This window comes from Ailuropoda melanoleuca, chromosome 12, assembly GCF_002007445.2.
Source record: "Ailuropoda melanoleuca isolate Jingjing chromosome 12, ASM200744v2, whole genome shotgun sequence".
In the NCBI taxonomy this organism is placed as follows: Eukaryota; Metazoa; Chordata; class Mammalia; order Carnivora; family Ursidae; genus Ailuropoda; species Ailuropoda melanoleuca.
Genome location: NC_048229.1, coordinates 34,060,704 through 34,088,379, shown reverse-complemented (window position 1 = coordinate 34,088,379; position 27,676 = coordinate 34,060,704). Strand labels below are relative to the sequence as shown.

At 50.2% G+C, this 27,676-nt stretch overlaps 2 protein-coding genes across 5 annotated transcripts in view; both read right to left on the bottom strand.

The window, feature by feature from the left end:
* Positions 1-13,146, bottom strand: part of ZNF180 (zinc finger protein 180) — a 27,565-nt gene extending 14,419 nt beyond the window's left edge. The window contains exons 1-3 of one of the 4 annotated variants that reach the window (XM_034637773.1): positions 4,691-5,637; positions 3,227-3,365; positions 1,803-1,893 (exon numbers count right to left, since the gene is read on the bottom strand). In XM_034637773.1, coding sequence (XP_034493664.1) covers positions 1,803-1,893; positions 3,227-3,365; positions 4,691-4,850 — 390 coding nt within the window. In that variant the 5' untranslated portion in view covers positions 4,851-5,637. The other 3 variants (XM_034637775.1, XM_011231084.3, XM_034637774.1) reach the window with 3 other exon arrangements.
* On the bottom strand, positions 7,501-27,676 carry CEACAM20 (CEA cell adhesion molecule 20). The gene is made up of 14 exons (XM_034637776.1): positions 27,614-27,676; positions 27,262-27,412; positions 25,565-25,745; positions 23,621-23,698; positions 22,760-23,038; positions 22,011-22,292; positions 20,550-20,828; positions 17,501-17,779; positions 15,139-15,253; positions 14,848-14,933; positions 14,045-14,133; positions 13,646-13,681; positions 13,024-13,146; positions 7,501-9,926 (listed from the first exon to the last, which is right to left on the bottom strand). The coding sequence occupies exons 2-14, from the start codon at positions 27,280-27,282 to the stop codon at positions 9,879-9,881; spliced, it is 1,896 nt and encodes a 631-aa protein (XP_034493667.1). The 5' UTR covers positions 27,283-27,412; positions 27,614-27,676; the 3' UTR covers positions 7,501-9,878.

Below are 27,676 nucleotides of genomic sequence, written 5' to 3'. Positions count from 1 at the left end.
TCCTCACCCTCCTCGGGCTCTGACTCTGCAGACAGGTGGCCTCTTCTCAGGGACTCACTCTCATGCGGTTTGGACTTGGGACTCCGTGTGGATGCCCTTGACTTCCAACCTGGGCTGGGACTGTGATACCCCACCCTAGGCGACCCTCGTGAGTTGATACACTCATCCTGCTTCAGCTGTGACGCACCACGCTGCGAGGTGCCCCCAATCCTGACATGGGTGTACATCTTACACCCCATGGGCCACTCTTTGCACAGACTCATGGCACTTGGGCTGTCCCCTCTGTGGATGCCCTTCTCACCTGCTCTGGCTCCGTCACCCCAAAGCAGATCCCCTTCCCCCAGATGGACACTCACCTCACCCCACTTGGGCTCTCTCGATGCCACCTTCCTCACCCTGTTTGGTCACTAGTTCCCCCCCACAGGGACACCCTCCTCACACCACCGGAGGGAGCCCTCCCTCAACTGCAGACCCCTGCCCAGCTGTGCCCCACCTAATGGCTTCAGGATTGAAACTTTTAGGAAGGGGGAGGTGAAATTCTAACTGAACATTTTTAAGAAGTTAAATGTTTTCAAAGAATATTTGTTGTAGGAAAATGCTTTAAATTGTTGATTTCTTAACCTTAAAATGTGCCGTACAGAAGCAGAAAATGATAAATAAATGAAAACATAAAGTCGCTTGGGGTGTAACTTGCACATAATCTTTGTTAACTGGCATATTTACAGTCTTTTAACACATTTTCTATACACACACAAACTACATCCCTTAAAAAAAAAAAAAAAAGATCGTTCCCAGCACCCTGGGATTGAGTCCTGCATTGGGCTCCTTGCTCAGCAGGGAGCCTGCTTCTCCACCCCCACCCCCCGCCTGCCGCTCCCCCGCTTCTGCTCTCTTTCTCTCTCTCTCTGACAAACAAATAAATACAATCTTTAAAAAATAATAAACCTTTTAAAAATATGATCATTTCTGGGGGCACCTGAGTGGTACAGTCAGTTAAGCATCTGACTCTTTGTTTTCAGCTTGGGTCATGACCTCAGGGTCATGAGATCGAGCCCTGTGTCAGGCCCCATGCTCAGCATGGAGTCTGCTTGGGATAAATAAATCTTTAAAAAGAAAAAAAAAAAAAAAGATGATCATTTCTAGGGGCATCTGGGTGGCGCAGTCAGTTAAGTGTCCGACTCTTGGTTTCGGCTCAGGTTGTGATCTCAGGGTTGTGAAATCGAGCCCTACGTTGGGCTCCATGCTCAGCACGGAGTCGACCTGGGATTCTCTCTCTCCCTCTCCCCCCACTCACATGTGCTCTCTCTCCCTCTCTCTAAATAATCTTTAAAAAAAAAAAAAAGATGCTCATTTCTAAACATTATTTACTTAGCATAGATCCTACATAACTTTGTGCATCGGGAAATATGCATTATCATACCAATGGCCACAGCATGTTGCATTTCATGGTCTCCCCATAACTCTTTAACACTCCTGCCACACGGCACATTCTCAAACAGTTTTTCCCATTACTCATTCCCAAGAAAAAATGAGAGCTGCTGGCCACAGGGGAATCAGTACTCAAAGAGCCTCTGATACAGGGTGCCAAATTCCTCCAGGGAAGAATGATCTAGGTTAAAAGGGTGAAGAAATGCAGGGAGCCTCCTAAAATGTAGTGTATCAAGTCGGGGGAGACCAAAAACCCCTAAAACACTGCAAAGAGAGGCCGGTCAGCTCCCACGCCTGCAGGGTTGGGCTGTGAGGCTTGGGCAGGAGCAAGCTCTAAGCTCTGGGTCTCCTTGAGGGAGGGAAGTTCCACTCACCTGCGCACAGGTCTTCAGGGGCTCTGGGGGCTTCTCATCCCGCTCTTCCATGCTCTCCTCCAGGCACAGGCAGAGGCCTGAGGGTCCCGAGCTGCAAGGGTAGGAGCCCTGAGAAGAGCATCCTGGCCCAGGTTCACCGTGGCGCCCCCCTCCCTGGATTAGTCTCCGCTTCCAGGACGCATTCCCCGTGGCAAGCGTGCATCTAGAGGTTTTTGCCTGAAAAGCTGTGCATGCAGCTAGAGCCCCTCAGTCCCTCCCAGGCCAAGACTCTGCAGCCCCAACCTGGTGCGTCCACTACTATGCTAGGCCTCTGGACCCCCTAACTGTAAGTCATGCCCAAACACAGCTTTCTGCCTTCCACCAAAATTTGCAGTACATGTCAGTCCCTCCCTGCCCCACTGGGTTCTGGGATCCTCACAAATGCCCAGTACACCGAGGACCACCTAGTGTGTGCTCTTCCCCGCCATGACCTGGATGTGCAGCCCTAAACCAGCACCCCTTCCTTGGGCAAGAAGCAGGGCTTCTGGGATTGACCACCCAGAATCACACTCCCTGATTGAATGCATGAAGCTGGTGACACAGCCCCACCCCTGCCAGGATCCCACCCCTCCATTAACCTGGCCTGACCCTCTCACAGCCTGTCATGAATCACCTCCCACTTCCTGCTCAAAAAACCAAGCATATGCATGGAGCTTGGCTGCACCTAGGGCGTGATGCCCCCACCATTCTGGGCTCCACTGGCCCCTACCAGAACAGCCCCAGACGGATTCCCAGCCCCAAACCCGCCTGAGCCCTGAACACGTAGCTCAGACCTGGTCCCTCCAACAACACGGGTATCCTCAGGCCTGAATCAGCAGCAGAGCGGGCATGGGCCTGGGAGCTTCCTGACACACCCCAGCACGTGCCACCCCCTCCGAGGCCCAGAACGTGGACCTCCGCTATCTTTGTGCCAGCTTGATATTTCTGGGTCTGAGACTAGAACAGTGCCTGGCAAATCCCAGCCCACACACCATCTTAGCATCTCTCCCTCTTACCCACACCCCCGTACCCCCACCGGATTCTCACTCCAACAATATAGTATGGGCGCACAATGCGGCTGAACTTGCACAGACACCATTTCCTCCACCAACATCCACAGGCCCCTACTTGAGCCACACCTGCCCAGATTCCTGCCCAAATGTCCTTCTGGGCACCCGCTGCTTAGGGAGATCCTGTCTACCCACCAACCTGGGTACCACCAGGGTGTGATTAGGGCACCCCCTGCACAAAGAACCCAGCACCCTCTAATCCCCACCTCCAGCTGTTTCCTGTCCAAATACCCGTGTGTGTGTGTTTGTGTGTGTGTGCACGTGTGTGCGCACAAGGGGACATGGAGCAGCCCTAATCCTCTGCAACCCCAAATCTGCAGATGCTCCTCCACTCACCTGGGCATCTCAGGCAGTAGCAGCGTCCTAGGACCACCCATGTCTCCCCATTCTGCCCAAATGCCAGGCGTCCCAAGACCAGAACCTGCAGCTCCAGCAGCGACTGCACGGGGCCGCCCTCCTCGGTTCCCTCCTCTTGCTGGCACAACACAGAGCAGGCTCACACCGAGAATCTGCATCCAGGACCTGGGCCTTCCGCCAGCCCAAGGGTACTGTGCAGTCCCTGCTCCTGAGATGAGAAGCTGCATCTCCCACTCTGCACCACAATACCCGGGATACCTCAAGTATTCACAAGCCTCTGGAGGATTCCAGCGTCACCTGCCCCACTGCCTGTTCACACACCAGAATATCAGAACACCCTAACAGTGGCTTGAGCAAAGAATTCCAGAGTCAGCCCCGGGACTTGGGCACTCACTGTGTGAGTGAGAACTTGGGGGTTCTCAAGCTCATGACATTGCAGCTCTCATGGGAACTGGGCCCTTTTGCTTCCTCCAGCCCAAATGTGAGCCCCTGGGTGCCAAAGAGTACAGTCCCCTTCAGGTCCAAATCTGCAGCCCAGACTGTCCCTCTACCAACCTGGGCATTCTCGTGCCTGCAAGCAGAGTAGGCCCTGAGCAAAGGTCCTGGGAATGCCTACTTTGTGATCATGCAGGCAGCACCCTGCTTCCTTACCAAACAGCTGTCAATTTCGTGCAGCTGCTGCCCTTCTGTCCTTCGTGGACGCCAATCCTGCACCTCCAACCCAAAGTCTCTACCAGACTTGAATGGCCTAGAGCCCTGCGCTATCCTACCTGGGTCCCAGGATCACCAGGTCAAATACCTACTTCCCCATTCAAACACACCCCACACCTCAGCACGTGCAGGGAGTGCTCCGCCTAGAACCCGCCTCCCGGCCCTGGTCCCTCCTTTAAGGTAGGAGTCTGCAGCCCATCAACGATTCTCAGAGGGTTCGCTCAAGCAGCACTGCCTCTTCTGCAACAAGAATGTGCAACTCAAACCTGGTCTCTCCACCACTCAGGGAGCCCCCGGGTCACCAAGCCAATGGCCCAGAATCTCACCTCCCATCTCATGCTTCCTACTCAAAATACAGGGATAGTGGCACAGTCCCTCTCCTCCAAATCTGCTATCAACCCAGGCTTCAGTCCTCAGATCCTGCACTATACCGGCCTGGCACTGGAGGAGGGGAAGGCGGGATTTCCCCACATCCCTGCATATGGCCTGTCTTCACCAACCTGGGCATTCTCAGGCCTGGGACAAGAGCACTACCCGAACAAGCACTCGCTCATGCCCTCAGTCCCGAATCTGCAGCTGCGCCAGTATCTCCACCTACTTTGCAGAACCGAGGCTGAAGCGCCGCCCGCGAAGGTCCCAGGCCGCCCACCCAACACTCCCAACCCCACGTTCCCGCCTACGTCCTGCGCATGCGCGCACGGGACACCCAGCGCCGCCCCGCCCCTCACCGACCTGGGCGTCCACGGGCTCGCGGCCCAGGCCCGGCCTGTCCCACTTCAGTGCCCGGTACGGCTCTGCGGCAGGACGAGGTCGGGCTAAGCAACCCCCTGCGCCGATTCTGCACGCGACAGACTCGGGTTAAGTTAGTTCGGTCCCCTCCCCTCGTCAGCATCCGCAGAGCGGCTCGGCTGACATCCGAGCCCAGGTGCGCGGCGACAGCAGGCGCCGGCGCCCGGGACAATGGCTGCGTTTCTGGCCGAACCCGGAAGTGCGTTTGGTCTCGGCGAGCCGGGACTACAATTCCCAGAAGCTTCAGCGGCGTCGGCCGCGATTAGGCGGGAGTCCAGCACCTCCCGGAGGCGAGCGTGGGGATTACGGCTAGACGCGTCTGGTTGAGCAGCTGCTGGGGGCAGCGACTGTGTGCGTCCTAGTTTCTGTGGGGCGCCCAGACGAGGAGCAGGACCTGGAGGCCCTGTGGGGACAGTGGCTGACTTGGAAAAGGCTGGCTTGGGACCGCCTGGACGGTCCCCTCCCGGGCTCCCGCTGCTTTGTCAGACGCTTATCGCGCCGTCTCCTTTTCGGTCCTCAAGCCCAGAGATAGTGGCTACAAACCAGTTACACAGTCCAGGGAGCTGCTATCAAGTCCTTCAAGAATCTGACTTGCTGATATGTTTTTGTCGCTCATGATAGTAAAATAGCAAGAATCTTTTGTTTTTTAAATTGAGTTCTTTCTCTGCCTATAACACTTTAAGGATCTGGTCTCTACCCCTCCCCTTCGCTTTTTGCCTCATCTCCTGACCATTTTTCTCTCTCAGTTGCAGCCACGCTGGCCTTTCCACCTTCTCCGGCAATTCCATTAGGCTCCCCCTTCGGGACCTTTGCATGTGCTTGTTTTTCATGCTTGCTGGCAGACTCTTCCTTTGAGAATTCCCCTGGATTCTGGCCATCTGGTCTTTAGACAGATGTCACCTTCTCACGGGCATTCCCTTATTAACGTTGTAAACTTACAAACAAACCCTTCACTCCCCCACATACTCCCTGCCTCCCTCCTCATCTTTATTTATTCGCTAGAGAACTTTTTACTATCTAACATAATATATGTTGTAGGTATTTATTTGGTCTGCTGTGTATCTGCTTTCACTGTGAGACTATCAATTGCACAGGGGGGAAAGATTTGTATTTACTTTGATTAGTGCTGTATCCCCAGCATCCTAAGGCACATAATAGACGCTCAATAAATATTAGGTTTGTTTTGAATAAATAAAGATTCCTGGCCCTTTGTTAAACACATTAACATCTCCTTAACTGGGACAATCACCCTGTGAGAAAACAGTGATGTTTATTTCCACCCCACCAGGGAGAAGCTGACAATGGAGCCCTGCTGTATGAAAATATGGCATTTTAAAGGTTTTTTTTTTTTTTAGTGCTGTCAAAGTACTCCTGTAGTTTTCGTCACATAACTTCTAACAACAAACTATTGCTATTTGAAAGGTAATCTCTACCCCCCAAAATTTCTTACGATTGGTTATTGTGGTTGATTTTTTAAAAAAAAGATTTAGGTTGGGGGCGCCTGGCTGGCTTAGTCGGTACAGCATGTGACTCTTGATCTCTGGTTTGTAGGTTTGAGCCCCACATTGGGTATAGAGATTACTTAAATAAAAAAAAACTTTTAAAAATAAAAATATTTATTTTGTATCTGGTTAACCTACTGAAATGTTAGGAATTCTTTTTTTTTAAGATTTTTATTTATTTATTTGAGGAGAGTGTGTGTGCACACAGATGAGAGAGAGAGGCTGACTCCCTACTGAGCAGAGAGCCCAACACGGGGCTCAGTCCTAGGACCGCAAGATAATGATCTGAGCCGAAAGCAGATGCTTAACTGAGCCTCCCAGCACCCCTGAAATGTTAGGAATTCTTATAGTATTTCCTTTGATACTCTTGGCTTTTCTAGTGAGACAATCATCTACAGCTAATTATTTCATCTCTTCCTTGCCAGTATTTTTGACCAGATATTTCCTTTCATTTGGATTGTGTCAGCTCTCGTTTTCACAACATCAGTAGAAGTGACGTTCTTGCTTGTGTTCTCTTTTTAATGGTCATGACTCTAATGTTTTAGGGTTAAAGATGTTGTTTTTTAAATGGAAATAGGTAACATTGTTTTTTTTAAAAAACTTTTTGCTATTTAAATTTCCAGCACAAAAGTAGAGAGACTGGTTAAAGGGAACCCCTCTTTGGCCTGTCAAGCAACTTAATTTTCCACTGGATCTTTTCTCATCTCTAGACCCACCTGTGCTTTCCACTGTCCTCCTCCCCCAGTGGTTTTGAAGCAAATCCTACACATTATTTCGTTTCATCTCTAAGTGTTTCTGTATGTGTTTAAAAGATAGGGACTGATCTTCAAAGCAAAGCTTCAGTAGAAAATAGATACGCGTCATGGGGCACCTGGGTGGCTCAGTCAGTTGACCATCCAACTCTTGATTTCAGCTCAGGTCTTGATCTCAAGGTCATGGGATCCAGCTTTACGTCAGGTTCCACACCCAGGAGATCCTCTCTCTCCCTCTGCCCCTTCCCACCTGCTAGCATGCTCTCTCTCAAAAACAAACAAAAAAAGATATGCGTCATAACCACTGGACACAGAGAATGCAAAATTACTATGATTAGCAGAAATGATTACAAACCACAAGACCCAAGAGAATTAATTAAAAGAAATGAACATTAAGAAGAGTCTAGAAAGGCACTGAATATGAAACAGATAATGATAAACATTTATGTACCACTCTGTGCCAGGTACTCCTTTAAGGTCCTTATAAATGTTCCTCACTTAGTCCTCATAACAATTCATACAAGGTTGGACTGTTACTTCCATTTTACGGAAGATGACATTGAGGCCCAGAAGCGTTAAGTAACTTACCCTGGATTGTATTGTGAGGGCAGAGCTGGGATTGAGTCCAAGAAGTCTGATGCTAGAGTTCATGCTATTAACTTTTACGTTATATTGCCCCTTACCCATATATCAACATCTTTCCTCTACATAAACAATACTGAGTGTGCAAACAAGACAGGACAGTTCATATTTATTCATAATAGAAGCAAAAAAATGAAGCATAAGAAGAAACCTTCAAAACTCCAACGACAGACATAAAAGATAAAGAATCACCATACTACAAGCTGTGTTGTGAAGACATCAAATCCTGCAGAATGATTTACAGATTCAGTACGTAAATATGACAAAATCATGATGGGATGCTTTGACCATGAGCTCATCCTCCTTTTCCCTTATTTTTTCGATTTTTTAAAATTTAAGATATTCAGACATTAACGCATTAGTAATATATAATTTAAAACTGACTTCGCCTTTTGTTTGCTCTTTTTTCTTCTTTCAATATCAACAAGACGGTAAGTTTTACTTCCAGGAGCACCCGAATCCTGACCTAACCTGGATGTTATGGAGACTTCAGAACAGATATGACTGAGGAACAGGAACTCATTCTAGAGAGATGCTCATTGAACCCAGAGGTTTCTCCATCAGCTGTTTGGGGATTGAGTTCTGTTGGCCAGGATTTGGGTGAGGGCTCAACTCGTGCTGAGAAACAAGGAGGTCACGAACCCATTTGCTCTAAATGCTGGATGATAAAGGCAAGAGTCATTAGATGGGGAGTATAACCTGTCCCCGGGATACTGGGGGCTGGCAGGTTCTTGGCAGTGTGTGTGTGGGGGGGAAGACAGCCCTTTTCCTCTTTTCAAACTATAAACATTGGAGGGACCCAGGGCTTAGTTACCAGCCCCTACTTATTCTGTCTTTATCCACTTTCTTTGCAATCTGTAGGGGAAAGGGTTAACTCAACAGGCCTGGAGTATTCAAACCCAAGAAGGGCCTATTTCCATAACTAGCTCTTGGTTGGCTTCTAGGAACTGGGCTCTCGTAATGTTCTATCTGATAAAGGGGTTTTGCAGGCCTGAGGCCTTGAGCCATGCTGCACCAGCTTGTCCATGGTTTATACAAACAATGTGCTCTATGGTGAACACCAACTTTCCTTCTCTAGGGGTCTGGAGCTTCAGTGGCAGGCCAGTCCTATAATATATGCCCATGTGACTGACCTCCTATAAAAACCCTGAACTCTCAGGTTCAGGGTGAGCTCCCTGGGTTGGCAACCCTTCACAAGTGTTGTCACACATCATTGCTGGGGGAGTTCCCTGGTAACTCTGCTGAGAAAGGACACTCGGAAGTTTATGCATGGTGTCCTCCAGACTTCACCCCAGGTCCTTTCCCTTTGCTTATTTTATTCTCTTTTTGCTATAATAAACCATGACTATGAGTATAATAGTCTGGGTCCTGTGAATCCTGGCAAATCACCGAGGCTGAGGGTGGTCTTGGAGAACCATGACACAAGATCTCCTACAGCCCCATAACTTTAAACTCCACTGACAACTCCCAGATATGTATCTCTCCTACCCTGCTCTATCTAGACTTTTATGAACAATTGCCTGTTTTATTCTCCAGCTAATCTATTTTTGACATGCTTAAAGCAAATTCTTGACTTTCCTTCTCTATCCCAAATGTGCTCCTCCCTCACTGTTGCCTCAAAGTGGCTTGCTGGTCATCCACGTGCTCTGGCCAAAAACCAGGGAGTCGTCCTTGACTCCTCACTCTGGCTTCACCAGATCTAACTCTCACTACCTCCACCCCCGAATCCTCTGGGATTCTAAGCACCTTGCATCTGTTCCTCCCCAGGTGCCTTGGTCTCTCACGTTATTCTGTTTTTTCCTGTCATCATCTCTTAATATCTCCTTGTTTCTCATCTTCTGCCGTGATTTGAAAAGACTGGCCCCTGTATTCCTCCCCTGCTCATCTCTGGCTGGCTCACACCCTCCACACCCAGCTGCTGTGTCCACCACAAGTGTTTGCCTATCCTCGTGACACAGCTATGGCATCTCCAGCAGCTGGGGCTCGAATCTTGGCCCTCTAATTCTGGATCACATTCTCCCTGTTTTTATTGCTTTTAAAGAAACATGAATCAAAAGCCCAAGATTTGGTGGGAGCTAGGGTCCAGAGCTTGAAAAACACCCTAGAATAGAATGTCACGAGGTCTACAAAGAGAATGGCTGGAATATCATAGGCACCCAATAAATTTCATTGAAGATGTGATTGAGCATGACTCCTCTAGGATTTCTGGAGAAAGGAAATCTGCTTCTGTTAGACTCAGGGGTTGATTTGGCAGTAAAGGTTGTGTTCTGGATTCACGAGCACCTGTTACACAAAGAGAAAAGATGAGTTCCATTCCCTGGGTAGGCCTTCTTGGCCTACTTGCTATATTTAGTCCAAGGCCCCGGCACTGTGGCACTGTCCTCCATCCTTGGAAATTCCAAAGATCTTTCTCCTATCTTACTATGCTTCAGTCATGCTGGTACCTCTGTGTTCCTGTAATGGCCCATACACTTCCCTACCATGGATGATAGACTCTAAAGTGTCCCCCATAATCCTCACCTCCTGCTATTTATGCCCTTATGTCATCCCCTTCCCTTGAGGGCAAGACCTGTGACTTGCACCTAACCAGTAGAATATGGCAAAATGGCAGGCTGTGCATGATGGTGGGTACTGATTCTATTACGTAAGATTGCAACTTCTGTCTTGGCTTTGAAAAGGCAAGATGCAATCTTGTGAGCTGCCTACGGAGAGGGCCACATGGCAAAGGATGGAGGGCAGCCTCCAGTGGACAGCCAGTAAGACACTGAAGCCCTTGTTATGACAGCCTGCTAGGAACTGAAGGCTGCCGATAACCATGTGAACTTGGAAGTGGCTCCTTCCCCAGTCAAGCCTCAGATGAGACCTGAGCCTGGGCCAGCACTTTGATTACAGCCTTGCAGAAGGCCCATCTAAGCGTGCTTGGACTCTGGACAGAAACTCTGAGACACTGACATATGCTGTGTTAAGCTGCTACGTGTGTGGTAACTTGTTATGCAGCCACAGATTATCATACACCCTCCTTAGAGCCTTTCCACTTAATGCCCCTCAACCTGGAATGCTCCACTCCAGACCCTTCGCATGGTTTGCTCCTTGTCATCCCTCAAGAATATTGCAGACACTGAGTTTGCTGACCCAACACTTTTCCCCATATCTTATCCCTTGTCTACTTCTATTGACAAGACTAGGAAGCAGAAGACCTCACTCTCTCAGCCTTCTTTGCAACAAGGAATACCATGTGACAGAATGCTGGCCAAGGAGATGGAAGAGGAATTTCCCTGAGCGAGACTTCTAGGAAGAGCTTTTGCTTTGCTGATAAAAGGGAACACATGTAGCTCTCCTCCCACACGTAATTTCTGAAATTGAGCTACCTGAGATTCCCCAGTGTTCCCTCAATCACTTTCAGAGGATTTGTATTTTTATTAAAATCCCTGACTATGGGGGCTCCTGGCTGGCTTAGTTGGTAGAGCACAGGACCCTTGATCTTGGGATCATGAGTTCAAGCCCCACATTGGGTGTGGAGCCTACTTTTAAAAAAAGATAATGTTTAAAATCCCTGACTATGATATATAAGACATTCACATCTTTTGAGAATGGATCATCTGTCCATTAGACTAAAGCCAGCCACCCTTCAATCTCCCCTCCACAGTCACTGGTCTGCCCTCTGGAAGAACAGGAACACAGTTGTCGCTTGGCTAAGAGGCAGGACTTCAGACACTAAATTATTGGAGTTCTGTGTCCCTAAAGTTTCTCTTTTCCAAATGTGTCCTGGCCTTCCTCTTTTGCCTCCTCAAAGTCTGACTGGCCACTGACTCCTTCAGAGGATACTGTCTAAAGTCTATCCCTGACATGGAGTAATCTGGTTAGTCCTGAAGATGGATGTTGCCACTTGTGTCCTCTGCAATAACCTCACTAATCCTTAGAACCAGGAAGCATCACCTGAATTATCTGAACCTCCAATGGGAAGCTTTACTTCCCATTTGCCTGAATAAGCTAATAGCTCTCTTCCTTTTGGGTAATAAAACTGATGATGCTTTTTTTTTTAAATTTGGCTACAAGGAAAGTCAAAGACAAATGAGAAATATAGGGACAGATACTATGCAGGTCCAGCATATTATTTTCTTATCCATCCCTTGACTTCCTGCTATTATTAAAAGTATTTTCCTAATTGTGGTTCCTATTTGTAATTTAGCACTGTTATATAGTGTGGTATATAAGCTTGCTGTGAATTGCCTCAAATCCCCCATGGGAGAAATGTAGAGAAGTAACTATGAAAAAAATAAAAGATTCAAAAAGGAAACAAATCAAAAGGTATAGATGGTTATCAATGCACCAAAGGGGATAGGAATGGAGGGAAATGGAATAGAATGGAAACTGAAGTCAGGGAGTGGAGTGGAATAAATGGCATGGTGTCCAAAAAATGTAAATGAAAGAAACGGAATAAATAGAAAAGTTGGGGGCACCCACGTGGCTCAGTCAGTTGAGCATCCAACTCTTGGTTTCGGTGCAGGTGGTGATTTCAGGGTTGTGAGACTGAGCCCCACATTGGGCTCTGCACTCAACAGTGGCGGGGGGGTCTGCTGGAGATTCTCTCCCTCTGCCCCTCCCCCTCAAGCTCTTGGATGTATTCTCTCTCAAAAAAAAAAAATGGAGTAAAGTGAAATGGATAGAAAGGAAATGGGTGGTGTGGGAGCCCCCACAGGACTGACTCCATCTTGTTCACGTCTGCGAGATGACCTCGCTTGGGGCTACATGTTCCTGGCCCCTTGCAGGTTAGGGTATGCCCCCACCCCCCAACAAATATGGGAAGGCTTGTTCTGGTCTTCCCTAAAGTTGTTTAGGTAACTGGTAGAGATAACATAGTTTCTTCCCCACCCCCACTGCTTCTGGTGCACAGGTGGCGGCAAGAGGTCTGTTAAGCGTTAGACCCTGTGACTTCACTGTATAAAATCTGTGGACTGAGATCAGGACTTCGTGGAGAATTGCTGCGCTGCTGCCTGATTGTCATTCACCTGATGCCCCGTCGGTAAGCTACCCCGAATGAAACTCTGTGTAAATGGTACGGAGGCACCAGCTTTGTTTTCTGGTCTCTGAGAACCTTCTCAATTTGGGGGATACATTCTTGCCCCTCCTCCACCTTCTAACAGGTGGGGTGAAAATAAATGTGATGGAAACATGGAACGGAGTAAAATCAAGTGGACTGGAAAGGAACAGAATGAAATGAAGTAGAACATGATAGGATGGAAATGAGTGGAATGGAACTGAAAAATAATGAAGGGAAAATTCTCTTGATGGTTTATCCTACAGATTTTCAGCAAGGAGGAAAAGACAGGTTGGTGACAGCTCTCCACCTGTCCAAAGATTCAGGATGGCATAAAATTACCTCGTAGTTTGACTCTATGTTTCCTTTCGGTAGAGTGGGGACCAATGGATCCAATGCAACTTTGGGCAGTGGTTTTCTGGGGCCATGAGAATAGTTCCTGGGGGTTGTTGATGGTGGATCCTTCTGCAAGTGAATGGTGAGATCAGTTAGGGACCATGGGCACAGACTGCCTTAAAATCAGAGGGGCTGGAAAGTGCCAGCCTGCACTCTTCAGAGACCCCAGGGAGGAATAGGCTTCACCAGGTTCTTACAAAGAATCAGAAGTGGATGTAAGTTTAGGACCCAAGGCCCTGCCCCCAACCTAGAACTCTGTCTTTTCACCTGGCTACATTTGCAACCTCTACTCCAGAACTTCCTTTGCACCCCACCATGTACTAGCTATAGCCACCTCGTTTGCAATCCAATTCAGAGCTCTGGAGGTAAAACCAACACAGTAGGAGCCAGAGACCTAGACTCTGACCCAGCTGCCTCTGAGGCCTCGGGCCACTTCCTCCCCATCCCTGGCCTTGCAATGTACGGTAAAGATTTATACAGGATGGTTTCTCAGACTTGTCAAATACGACATTCTCAGACTGTATTCCCGCTGCAGCTTTTTAAATCAAACCCAGCAGGGCCAACATACCTCATAAAACTGCTCTGGGGGGTCTGGTGGCAGCCCCTGGGGGAAAAGAAAGTAGTGAAGAGGTCATGGGCTTGGGATGGGGACCATTCCCAGAAATTCTCAGAAACAGCTTTGGCCTCAGAAGCAGCTACATCCCTCCTGATTCCCAGAGGAGCTCAAGGCATTGTCATGTTGAAGGGCAAGAAGACAAGGAGAAGAGATGGAAAGTGAGGAAGGATCTTGGGATCCACAGAGAAGGCGGGGGAGGAGATGCAAAGAGACCCAAGCTAGCACTGGATATCCTCAAGAGAACATGCCTCACTCCCCAACCCAAGAGATGGGACTGGAACAGCCCTGCTGGGCTGGGGAGGGGCCAGATAATCAGGGGAACAGGGAGGGTCCCTCTGGAGCATTGCTCACCTTTTTGACTCCAACCTGTCCTTGAGGTTCAGGTGAGGTGGCATACATGGGCCTCGGCCAGTCTAGAGAAAGGGAAGGCCAGCCTGGGGCTGGAGTTAGGAAGAGATGTGAGGGAAGGGGCCATTTTTCCCAGTCACTCCTATCCCCAGAAAGGTAGTGGCAGAAACCTTCCTTCCTTCCTTCCTCCCTGGGGTTCCCCATCATAGCTCCAGTGAGCTTGACCTGGAAATGTCCTGGAAATCTAGTTCTGGGTAGATGTGGCTGTGTGATGAGATGGATGAGGACAGAAATCTAAGACCTAGCCCTAGTGGGCCCTCTGTAGTGTGGGTTTATCCTTTATCCTTCCTGGACATGGATTTCCTCTCTGTAAAACTGAGCTGGATTGGACAGTTTCTAGGGCTTCCATCTTTGGGGGGAGGCATCCTTCCAGAATCCTAGCCTAGAGATGTCGAAGATGTTTCATTTTGCCTTTAGTCAGCTCCCATCCGTCAGTAGAGGGCACAGGAAGCACCATGTTGAGCCAGGTTATAAGGCTGACTTTGGGTTCAGCAGGGATGAGAGTTGTGATTGATTCTTTCTGTCTACAGCGATCAGCTAGCAAGGTTTTCTGAGAGTGAAGAAGGAGAGAATGGCAACCAATGCCCTATTTTTTGCTCTGGCTGTTGGAACAGGCAGAACTCCTCAGAGTTCTTGGCTCCAATCTCATCCATGATCTCTAGTGGCAAAGCTGGGAGCAGAGACCCAGGCTCCCCATACCAGCGCCTTCCCCAGCCCCCCATCGCATCAGCCATAAAGTCACTTACTGGAACAGGACTCTGCACGGGGCGCCTCCACAGAGGTGGGTGTTGCTCCCTCCTGGATGGGGTCCTCTGCTTTTTTCCTTGAGAACCTGAAACCCCAAATCCCTCATTCTTCTGCCTCCAGTCCTTGCCATTTTTACAGGCCCTACCCATACCTCACATCCATTCTTGGGCAATGTCCCAAACCCCCTGAGTTCCCCAGTTGCTACAGACACACCTCAGCACCATGGTCAGCAACACTTCGGCCAGGCAGGCCCCCTGCAGGCCATGCCCCTACCCCATTCCCAGCTTTACCGTCTGGCGTTTCTCTTGCAGACGAAACAGCCCAGCCCTGCGGACAGGACAGCGACAGTCAGGGCCCCGACGGCAATGCCAGCAATGACTCTTGCAGACAGGGATGACCTGGGAGCTGGGCAAGAAGAAAGAATCAGGACCCTGGTCTGACACACTCTCATCCCATCCCCATTCCCAAGCTCTGGCTTTATCTCTACTGTCACTTGATGAACACGTGTTTTCCAGTCCCTGGGAGGCAGCATTTTATGGTATTAATAGCATCATTTCTGGGGTCAATGGCCTATTCACATCTCAGTTGTGTGACCTTGACCGTGCTACTTAACGTCTCTGTGCTTCACTTGTCTCCTCTGTAAAACAGGGATAACAGTGTCAGTGGTTGCTGAAAAGATTCAACAGAAAGGTATTCATGTTCGAACTACAGAATGTTCAACATGCTCAAGACAGAACGGTATTTAGACCCATGGAAAGTGATCAGTATGTGGTGGGATGACAATGCTGCTTGGGGATAATGGATCAAATATGGCTTTCAGAGGAAAGGACTTTGAAAACCAGAAACCTGGCTTTCCCCCTCCATTTTCCCCCTCATTTTCATGCCTGAGTCACCTTTGGCTCTCTGGGCCCTGTGACCACGGACAAGTGACCTCCCCTTCTGAGTCTCATTGCCTCATCTGCAAAGTGAGGGAAATGGTACCCCCCTGCACAGTGATGATGTGAAGATGAAGTGAGATCGTGAATGTTCATGCCGGGCACACCACAGCTGATTGATTAATAAATGGCAGCTGTAATCATTAATGTGGGCCTGTGTTTGCCCATCCAGCTTCTGCCCAGAAGCCTTCCCAAAGGGGTGAAGTCCAGCCGCAGGGATTAGGAAGGCAGCCATGAGGAGCAGGGGGAAGGGGAAGGGGCTCTCTGCTTTGGAGGGGCAGGAGGGGGCTTCCAGTATGCATTGGGGGTTCTTAGTTTCATTCGTTGAGGCTTCATTTCTTTCTGTGTCAAACAAGCCTAGCCACTGGCAACCCTCTAGGCTTCGAGGGGATTAAGTGAGATCCCACGTAGGAGTAAGAGCGCTATGCCTGACGCATAGTTGGTACTTGATAAAAGGCGATGATATGATCCGATGATGATGACCATAGACGCTGCCATCCATCAGGCTCTAAGCTTCACGGGGCCTTCACACATGATCTCATTCAAATCCTACAACACCCCCATGACTATCAACCGTACTCACTGCTTCCTCCTCCGAGCCTCTGTTTCTCCATTCATCACATGGTCTTCACAAGACCAGGGAGTTGTTTTGAAGATTAAATAAGATAGTTTGGGAAGTTGCATAGGGTCCTCCACTCGGTCACAACTAAGAACATGACTCCTGAGGTGGCCAGCCTGGTTTCGAACCCTAGGACAGGGCTCAGTCTTTCCTACACAACAGAGATGCTAGCAGGCCCAGCTCAGAGCTGTCTGGCAGGGGGCACCCAAGCAGCGTTTGCTGATACTGTGTAGGGAAAGGCTCATTTCACACATGCGGCACAGGCTCAATAAAGAATAATTTTATTTGTTTAATAAACACAATATGCCAGGCACTGCCATAAAAACCTTACAAATGTTGGTTAATTTTCAACGACCCTATGATATAAGCACAACTGTTATGTTTGTTTTACCCACAAAGAATCAGAGGTCCAGAGAGGTTAAGCAGCATGCCCAAGGTCACACAGCCAATAAGTATTGGAGCTGGGATACAAAACTGGCTAATAGCGACACTGTGTTGCCCTCTCAAGAACTCAAGACAGAAATACAGGGCCAGTCACACCCAGTTGTTATTAATATAATTCCTATAATTAGGGACACCTGGGTGGCTCAGTAGGTTAAGCACCTGCCTTCAGCTCAGGTCATGATCTCAGGGTCCTGGGATCGAGTCCTGCATCGGGCTCCTTGCCAGGCAGGGAGTCTGCTTCTTCCTTTCACTCTGTTGCTCCCCCTGCTCTCTCTCTCTCGCTCACTTGCTCTCAAGCAAATGGAATCTTTAAAAAAATATAATTAATATAATTCCTACCAGTTCACTCCTTCCCTCATTGACTATCTCCCTGACTCATTGTACTTCTAAACAACTCTGGAAGATAAGGCACCACAATCCCCATTTCCAGGTAAGAAAACTGAGGCTCAGAGCAACCTAGAGGGTTTTCCAGGGCACACAGGCTAGGAAGGAGAGGTTCTAGCTCCCAAGCATTACAGGCTGGGATTCGGCAGCTCCAGACTGGGAACCTGCCCCATGTAGCACACTCATTGTCACACTAGAAGTCTAGAGAGTGGGGCTGCCCTCTGGGGAAAGCTGCTTGGACCCCAGGGGAAGGGGCACCGAGGCACTCACCTACCACTCTGACCAGGACCGAAGCAGAGCGGGCCAACTGGGTCAGTGGGTTGGAGGCCGTGCAGTTGTAGATGCCCTGGTGTTCCCAGGTCAGGGCCCCGATGATTAACTGCTCCCCCATATACACAGTGGTGGAGTGTTCAATGGTCCAGTGAAACTTAGCACCCGGCTGGGACTCTGCCTGACACTGCAGGGTCAGGCTGGAGTTGAGCTCTGCCTTGATGGTGCTGACCACCCCGGACGCTGCCCTGCTGGTGATGGCCATTTGATCGGGGCCGTCTGTGTGCAAAGGCAAATATTATCCACCGGTGAGTTTTCTTGTTATGCCTGCTCTCCGTCTACACTGGAAGCTTTACCCCTTTCCCTCCCTTCTCAGTTATAACTAACAGAATTCTAGGTGGTAGCCTGGAGAACAAAGGCTCTTCCAACAGCCATTGAAAGGAGTCTTGGCAAGATATTCCCTTTTCCTCCTCAGCTGCCAAGCAGGCAGATTGAGGCCTACAACGTGGAAGGGAGAAACCCAAAGCAAAATCAGCATCAAAATAAAACAGAAACCCCNTCAAAAAAAAAAAAAAAAACTTTAAAAAAAAAAAAAAAAAAAAAAAAAAACAGAAACCCCCTGCCCTTGCAAAAGCGAGCTTCACCAGGGAGACTCATAACACACCCAGGCTTCCCAAATTGTTGCTGTGTCCTGTGAGCATAGCCCCACGCTTCCAAAAACTTTACCATTCTGATGGACTTTCTAACTGAAGAGCGAATAGCCCTGTCGCAATATTTAAATTTACATCCGCATATTCTCCGAAGTAGAAATACTTGTGGAGTTCCTTCCTGAAGCCGGAAGGACGGCACTGGCACTTGGCTTTCCTCCCACATGCACGAGGAAGCAAACGAAATCGCTGTTGAGTTTCTCATGCAAACTAAGAGTTGGGTCTTTGTCTTATTTAAATTAATGTGAACTAGTGGAAAGAAGGATGCAAAGAGTTTCTGGTTGGGACACTCCAGGAAGGAGGAAAATCCTGCCCCCATCCCCTCCTAGGTATCCTTTGATATTCTCCCCATCCGAACCCTATGGCCAACAGGATCCCTCAGGATCTTCCCATCCCGGTGTCAAATCCTCCACACAGCAGCCAGAGGGCCTCCCTAAGTACAAACTTGATACTATCCCTCCCCTGCTCAGGACCCTCCATGGCTCCCCAGTGCCCTTAGAACAAAGGCCAAGGCTGATGAGCTCATCCACAATCGTGCCCTTGCAGACCCCTCTAGCCCCACCTCTCACCTCTCCACACCTCCCACTCTTAATTCAGAAAAAAGATCCTACTTGGATGTTCCTTCTTTATCATGGTTCCTCTTACTTCAGAGCCTTCACACATTCTCTTTCTTCTTTGGAATGCTCTTCCCGGAGTCTGCTCTACCTAGCTAACTTACTCGTCCTCTGGATCTCCTGGTAGACACCACCTTTCACAATGAGCCTTCCCACATCCCCCAGACTGGTGGGGGCTTCCTTTGGGTTGCCCAAATCCTGTCGTCCCATGGCAGCCCTCTTGACACTATTTTGCCTTGGCCTGATTATCAACCTCTCCATCCCGAGTAGGCTGGGAGCTCCAAAAGTCATGGCTGTTATGTATCAAGCACCCCACATTTGCTCAGCAGAGAGGGAGAGCAAAAGAGCAGTTTTCGGTTTCAGGACTGAAGTGGGAAGGGAACAAGAGAACAGCAGTGTATGCAACCCCCACCTCCTTACGCCCCGTTACTTAACACGTATACACGTGGACCCTACTTTCTTTCACTGCAGGCACCTCCTCTCCACTTCAGCTCATGGTGGCTACATCATCTGAGTGGCTCAGGCAAAAACCTTGGAGTCTGTCCCTTTCTCTTTCATTTGTGTCAACAGCAGCAAATCCTGAGTTCTAGATTCAAAATGAATCCATGGTCCCATGGTCCAACCACTTCTCATTCCCCTGACAGACAACTGTGGCCACTCCGACAAGGGGCCTTGCAGACTTCTGACAGCAGGAGTTTCAATAACCAAGTGCCTAGCCCCTGAAATCCACTGCCAGCCCTCCCACGGGCTGCACCTGACCTGTACCTGAGCGTGTTGGGGAAACTGAGGCAGGCCCCTTCCTTAGAGATACTGAGCTCCCCAACAGCCTTGATGATGTTCCTCAGAATGCATAGTGGTCTCCATGCTTCCACCCAACCTTTTCTCCCTCCCCCTCCCTTGCTTGCTCAGGGTGGGACAAGCGTCTCGGTCACTGGCTCCCCCAGCCTTCCAAGGCTCCCTCTCCACGTTTCTGCACAGGAGCATTCCTCCTACTAAAATCCTTGCACGTGTCACCCCTTTAATCCTACCTTGGAGTCTGCCTCTCCAAGGACCCAAACAAACGCACCACTTTCTCAGCCTCCTCCCTCTCCCCTGCTTCCACCCCACAGAAAAAGGTCCAGGATGCCCTGTGAAAACCTAAGTCTAATCCTCTCCTCCCTCCCCTCAGAGCCTTCTGTTGTTCCCGGTGCCCTCTCCACGGTTCACGGTGCCCTGCAGGATCTGCCCCCACCCTTTCACCTCCCGACCTCTCCTGTTCCGTCCTCCCCTTAATTCACCTGTGCGGTTGCCTTGGCCTCCTTGGGTTCCTACGCCCACTGCTCATCACCCACCTCGCATGCTGCTCCCTCCCCCAGCGCCCCCTTTCCTTAGCTGCCTGCAACGTTCTGCGTGAACACCACCTCCTCAGGGAGGCCTCCCCTGACTATCCCACCTAAGACTGCAGCACCTTCCCCTCCCAACTTCCCCGTCCCTCCTGCTGCCTTGTGGTTCTCCTCAGCCCGCCCGACACACCATGCCTCTCCCTTGCTTAGCTGTTTGAGGTGTGTCTGCCCACTAGAATGTAAGCCCCACAAGGATGGGGGCTTTGCCTTGTCCCGTGCCCAGACATGCCTGGCACAGAGCAGGTATTCAATAATTGTGGAACAAATGGCTAGAAGGAGCAACCAAAAGGGAGGGAGGGAGGGAAGGAGGGCGAGAGGAGGACAAGGTCCGGCTTGGGTGACTCACAGCTGATGGTGAGCGTGAGGGGCTCGCTTCGTGCCTGGCTGCCCCAGTTCCAGACCTCACACTCATAGGGGCCTGTGTCATCTCTCTGAAGGCCGTGGATGACCAGGCTCCTGTTGTCGGCCGACAGTACCAGGTGCTGGCTAGGCAGAAGGGCCTGGCCCCTCAGGAACCACAGGACTCCAGCCCCCTTGTGGGAGGTCTGGCAGGTCAGGGTCACAGAGCTGGCATTCTCCACGAGATTCAGGCTTGGGGACACAACGCTGGGCTTGGTCAGCATTTCTGGAAACACACAGAGAGAGACGGGGTGGGGGGTCAGGGACCCTTTCTCAGTCTCCTGCCCAGGCGGGCGCCACAGGGCTTTCCAACAATATGCGTGTATGTGTTGTGGGTGGTGTGTGTGTGTTCTTTGCCTATGGCTGCATTGTATGGGAGGTATGAGTGTGTGCTGTGTGACAATTATGCACGGTATAGGTTTTGTGTGTATGGTGAGTGTGTGGTGTATGGACGTGTGTGTATGAGTTTGTGTCTGTTGTATATAGACGTTCTGTGACTATGAGGTATCGTACATATTCACTCTGTGTGTATTGTGTGTGTATACTTCCTGCACATGAGTGTATACTGTATGGGGTGTTGTATGGTGTTCTACGTGCTTTGTGTGTGACTGTGTTGTGTGTGGTATGTCGATACTGAGTGTGCGTAACGTGTGTCAGTTGTGTACGTGTGCGGAGGGTATCGAATGTATAGTATGTGGTGTATTTTCTGTGCTGTATGTGAGGGTGTCGAGTGACTGTAATGTGTGTGTTGTGTGTGTGTTATATGTTGCACATATGTATGTTTTACACAACGGTGTATGTGTGTTTGCGGTATTGTTTGTGGTATATGTGTTGCGTGTGAGACACGTATGTCTGTGTTTTACGTGAGTATATCCTGCGTGTGGTACGTGTTGTGTGTATGTGTGAGTGTGTTGCTTACATGTGTTGGGGTCTGTGTAAGCATGTGATGTAGGTCAATGCTGCGTCAGGTACCGTGTGTTATATGTATGTGTTGTGTGCGTGTTGTGTGTGCTTTGCATGTATGTTGTATGTTGGTTGTGGTGTATTCATTGTACGTGAATTGCGTGTGTCTTGTGTGTGTTGTGCATGTGTGAGTGTGCTGTGCATATGTGGTTACTATTTCTGTGTTGAGATGTGTGACTATCGTGTTAGCGTTTGTATGGATAGAGAATCAGCCCCCCACCAGCTTTCGGAGGATCAAAGAACGGCCAGCCCACAGACAGCCAACAAGGTCTTGTGGAAGTTGGGCCGAGCCAGGAGCCGGGTCCTTCTCTGTGGTCAGAGCCCTGTTCTGCCTCCAGCCACGTAAGAAATCCCCACTCTTCTGGGCCCTCCTGAACCTCTGGGATATTGGCGTAGCTCTGATTCTCAGAGGAACAAAGGAGAGGAACAGGACAAAGAGACTCACCAAGGACTCGGACTTCAAGAGCCCCCAGGCGGAGCAGGTGGGTGGCGGTGTTGGACGCCAAGCACCTATACACGCCTTCATGTTCCGTGGACATGGCCTGGATGGTGAATGTTCTCGTGGTGGAAAATGGAGCCGAGGTATTGTTGAGAAACCAGGAGTGGACAGCAGGTGGATAGGACTGCGTTTCCACAGAAAAGGTCACGGTGGAGCCCTCTAGCACCTCAACCACCTCCCCGCTGGATACACCAGAATCCAACTTGATTTCAAATGGGTCAGGACCATCTGGAAGGACAAGAACAATCACAGCAGTAACGATCACATCAGCAATGGCTCTCTTAGGGAGACCTCGGGAGTCAATAAATATTAATATTTCTCGTCTCCCCACCCAAGCTCTTTATCAATTACAAAGGAGATACAGGAGTCTAATGGAAATTAAACGTCAGCCTTCTCCCTGGGTAAAGCAGGATCGTAAGACACATCTAAAGCATACCAGCAAATGCTCTTTCCTTGCCCCTACCCAGGCAAGATTTTGTAGCAAACATCTGAAGGTTAAGGAACTTAGTTTTGGATATTTTAACTTGGATGTTTCCAGTAGAGTCCAAGTAGAGACAACAAGGAGTTAGGTATACATCTGGAGTCCAAGGGTAGACAAGTCCACGTTTCAGTGGTATCGGAAGCTGTGAGAATGGAGGAAATTACCCAGAAAGGGGGTATCAGTGAGGGGCTGGGGAGAATGGACAGGGACTCACAGTTCACGGTCAGGAAGGTGGGGTCACTGCTCTGGACCTGGTGGAAACCCTCGGCTTTGCATTTGTAAGTCCCAGAGTCCTCCCGCCGCACAGTGAGGATGGTGAGTTTCTTTCCGTCTGTAGACAGCAGCATGCGCTCATGGAACACCAGGGGGATATCGTTGGCGAACCAGTGGATGGTGACATTGGCATTCTTGGTGTCACAGGAGAGGGTCACCTGTCCCCTCTGCTCTATGGCAGTGTCCTGGCTGATTGAGATGGTGGGCCTGGCCAGCAGTTCTGCACGGGGAGAAATAGAGAGGAGACAGAGACAGACACAGAGGAGGACCAAGCAAAATGTAGCTCCAGAGGGACCCAGAGAGACTGGACTGGAATTGCCAGAAGACAGGGGAGCTCAATGCCTGGACTCAAATGCTAGATCTGCTGCTCATTTTAAGTGTGATCATGGGCAACTTACTTCCCCTCTCTGAGCCTCATTAAAGCAGCTTGGACAAATAAAGCAGAAGGATCTGAGGACAGTGGGTCAATTAGTATCAAATAGTCAATTAGCTGTAAGGAAAATCACGTTTGTAACTGGGATGCCAGCCAGATCCCACTGCCCACTTCGTAGCCAACCTTTCCACCCACAACCACAGGCCACCCCTCTACCCCTGCCCCCAATACAACTGATCTGACCAGTTGTTGCCAGACCCTGGCCGGGCCAATCAGATTTGTCCTGTTGGGACTTTGGGCATGGAATCCTGATGGGTGCTTAAGGATGAAGGCAGGGATCAAAACGATAGCCTTGTTTTCTGTGCCCACATCTCTGAATCTGCCACGAGTCTGGGGTCCCAGACCTGGACGGAACAACATTCTTCTCACCTTGGGTGATGTTAAGTGGGCCGGCAGCAAGGGTGAGCTGGGCTGCAGCTGGCGGACTCCACATGGTCAAAAGTGAGGCTGGTGGGGAAGAGAGAAGAGGCATTCAGAGAAGGAGAGGTGTGTGTGTGGGGGGGTTCAGTTATGGTCCTCATAGAGGGAGGTCTAGGTCACGGACATGGCACTTCACCCCTAAGGCTTGACTCCTAGCCATTACTCACTGACCGTGTGACTTGTGGCAAGTTTGTAATCTTCTTGAGCCTCAATCTGTCCAGCTGTAGAATGGCCATAACATCACCTGCATCTCAGGGTGGCTGTGTCGTGGTAATGAGCACTGGCAAGCGGCAAGCTGTAATGGGGCCCCCGAGGGTCACTGTGCCCCCTCCCAGGATGCTCACCCTACAGGAGGTACATGGCCAGTCTCCTCATTCCACACAGAGGGAAGGAGATGCTCCGAGAGGTGCAGTCCCTTTCCGAGACCATTCGAGTTCAGCGGCAGAAGCCAAACTTGCACCTGGCTTGCCAGCGCCTAAGGAATGTGTTCTTAACACCAAAATTCCTCCTGTGAGCCCAGGGATGGGCACAGAGCTGATCCCTAATAAACAGGAACTTCTATTATCTCTGGTGGGGGGAATTAACCTTTGGTACTTCCACAGACTTGCCCTCAGGTGGAGATTTCCCTCCCGTCGGGAGGAAAAGGGAACAAGATAGCAAGAGTTGTTGGTTTTCCATGTGGCCAATCTACATTCAGGCTTGAAGAGACCGTAGGCATGAGTGGGGACCCCCCCCCCACCTCCAGCTGCCATGCTCCTGTGCAGCTGACCTTGATATCCCTCAGTCACTATTATTATTGCCATGTTTGTATTTTCTGCCTGTAATACTGCTAGAGGTTAAGTCCACAAGCTTAGAGCCTCACTGTCTGCCCGTGAATCCCAGCTTTGTCATATTTTGGGGGCAGGTAATGTCCTGTGAGTCCCAGTTTCCCCATCTGTAAAATGGAGTAATAATAGTTCCCACCTCATATAACCATTATAAGGACAAAAGAAATACTACGAGTGAAAGCATCAACAGTGGGTCTCATCACACCCATTCGAGATAAATCTCCCTCAGCAGACAGCCTTTACCTGGCCCCTTCCCGCCCGCCTCTTCCCCACAGGGTCCTGCCTTCTGTGCACAAAGCAAACTTTGCAGAGAAGCTGATAACTCACAGCCCCTCCGGGGAACCCCGGAGCCCCTGCAGCCTGCCAGGGTCAGCCAGGGCGGAGAGCCGGTCTCAGGGCCACACAGCAAAGCAGGGCTGAGTTTTGCATATCACATACTGCAAAATCATTTCTTTGCCTCCAAAATGCTTTTTCTTATCAAAATAGCCTAGTTTCTTCCTTCTGCCTCCGAGATTCTAAGCATCAATGTCACATCCATCCCCTGTCCTGACTGAGGTGTGACCTGGCCACTCGGGGCTGGCACATCCTCCCTCTGCCTGTCTTCTCCTGTCTCAGCGTCACGTTCCAGCTCTTTCCCTGCCTCTCTCTCTGGCTCTCTCTCGCTGTCTCCACGACTCTCCTGAATCTATTTCTCTGTGTGTTTGTACACTTGCCTTGCTGTCTCTGTCTGTCCTCTGTCTCCCTCTCTCCTATCTGTCCCTCCCTGTTCTTCCCTCTGCTACAGTTTCTCCTCTCATTTTCACTCTCTGCCTCTCTGTCCCCCTATTTCTGTCTAGGCTTCTGGTTCTGTGGCTCTAATTCCATCGCTTTCTGTATATGTCATTATCTCTGGTCTCTCTCTACCTTTGTCAATCTCTTTTGTATTTGTCTTCATTTCTCTGTGTATGTGTGTATCTCGATTTCTCTTTATGTCTCTCTCTCTCTTTTGTGAATACACACGCAAGTGCACGTGCGTGCACACACACACACCATCCCCGCCCCCCTCTGAAGGGAGCATTGCACTCACCTGCAAGCAGAATTCCCGCCCAGTGGTGGCCCCATAAGTCAGCGAGCCCCATGGGTCCTGGCACCTGACCAGCGTGCCCTGGCTTGCACATACAGACACTGTCTTCACTCCAGCTGCACCCCTCCAGCTTCCTCTTCTTCCCCTCTGCTCTGCGGCAACCTAACTGTGATGACAGTGGCTCCTGGGACAGACGGGTGGTGGCGCCAGGGAGGAACTTTGGACCCACCTCCCCCCGCCACCCCCGGGCTCTCTTTCCTTCCTCCGTCCAGCACAGAGTACAAGAGCCCCAGGAATCCTGGGGTTTCCACCAGGATGGAAAAGGAGACAGAAATCCCTGTCTTTTGGCCCTGAGTCCCCTTGAGAATTATGTCCCCCTCCTCCTAAGGCCCCCTCCCTGCCTCTTTGCCAGGATGCAGGAGCAATCCGGGTAGAAGGGGTGCCAGGGAGTGACAACTGGAGAATGTTAGAGTTAAGGAGACCAGGAACCAAGATAACGATAGTCAATAGTGATGATAGCAAAATAATAATGGTGGCTCCTGATTGTTGAGAGCTTAATAAAATCAAGCTCGGTACCAAGCTCACCATGAACAGCCTGAAAATATTACGTCAGCTGAAATGATACTGGTCGTAAACACAAAGGAGGAAGCGCAGAATGAGCTGGGTTGGGAGAACCCTAGGGGGTACCTGACCCCCCCCTGGGGAGAAGGGGCAAAGAGGGCTTCCTGGAGGAGCAGACATCTGAGCTGAGACGGGGGACACAGTAAAGGTTCAATACAGGAGAGTAGCTTTTTTTTTTTTAATTCCCTACGGGCAAGACAAGATGATGGCCTTTGGGAGCACATAGACCAAGAAGACTGGAGGTGATCAACCAGACCAGGGAACAACCATTAACAACCATCAATCCATGTATGCATTCATTCATTCACTCCCTCATTCATTAACAGATATTCCCTGAACTCCTCTTCTGTGCTGATCCCTGTGCTTAGTAGCATTGGGGACACAGTAGTGACTAAGACATCCCCAGCCCTGCCAGCATGAGCTCACGGGCTTGTCCCCAGTCAGTGCCAACCCAGCGTGCACTGGGCTGGGCTGGGGGCGCCCAGAGGAGGTGCCTGACCTGGACTGGAGGTCAGGGAGGACTTCCTGGAGGAGAGGACATCAAGCCTGAGACCTGGAAGATGCAGGAATGGGTCAGGCGAGAGTCTGGCAGGCAGAGAGGGCAGCATGCGGGACATTGCTGAGCTTAAGGCACAGAGGAAAGTTCAGATGGCTCCAGAAAAGAGGAAGTGAGAGGGCAGGTGGTTCAAGGTAAGGCTGAGAAAACTCTAAAATGATTCCCTAGGGCAAGAGAGGCACCCCGGCATCACGAGGAGAGCTCGGTCACCCAGCTGCCTCAGCTTGCTGCCCGTCTGGGTCTCCTTCATGCCACAGGCAGTCACCCAGTGTCTGTTCCAGGGATGCACGTGGCTGAGCAAACTGGCTCTGGAGACCAACTGAGGGGATGAAAACCCTGGCCCCACCACTCGCCAACTGTGTGGCCCAGGGCATGTCACTCCACCTCCCTCGTGACCACTTTCCTCAGCTCTAAGATGGGGTGGGGACGGTCTTGCCTCTCTGGAGGCTCTGCGGCTCCAAGTGGGAGGCTGGGTCTGAGTTCTCCACGCCCCAGCTGTGGCTTGTCTGGACAGTTACGTCACCTGTGAGCTTCCGTGTCCCATCTGCAGTCCGGGGCGTCTGTGTAGACGTTGTGAGGATGAGATGATTTAATGCTGGGAAAGTGCCTGGCACAGTGCCTGGCACGGACGTGTGAATCTCCACTAGGTGCTGTGACTGTGATGACGGCAGCCCCTGCAAGGAAGTGTGCACTCACTCAGTCATTCAACACACATGTCCTGAGCACCTCCTGGGCCTACCCTGGGTGCTCGGGACAACATGGACAGAAAATCCAGTTCCAGGGCAGAGAGAGACGATAAACAATAAGCATAATAGGTAAGTTATGTGGGATATCAAGAAGTGATGTAGGCGAAGGAAAAATGAAAAGTCGGGCACCTGGGTGGCTCAGTCGGTGAGCGGCTGCCTTCAGCTCAGGTCATGACCTCAGGGTCCTGGGAT

Coding starts and splice junctions, on each gene's coding strand:
- CEACAM20 (XM_034637776.1), bottom strand. CDS start 27,282: ATGGGACACGGAAGCTCACAG. Junction 23,699..25,564: donor GGCGGGAATTCTGCTTGCAG/GTGAGTGCAATG, acceptor CTTCCCCACCAG/CCTCACTTTTGACCATGTGG. Junction 13,147..13,645: donor CCCCAGAGCAGTTTTATGAG/GTATGTTGGCCC, acceptor ATTCACTTGCAG/AAGGATCCACCATCAACAAC.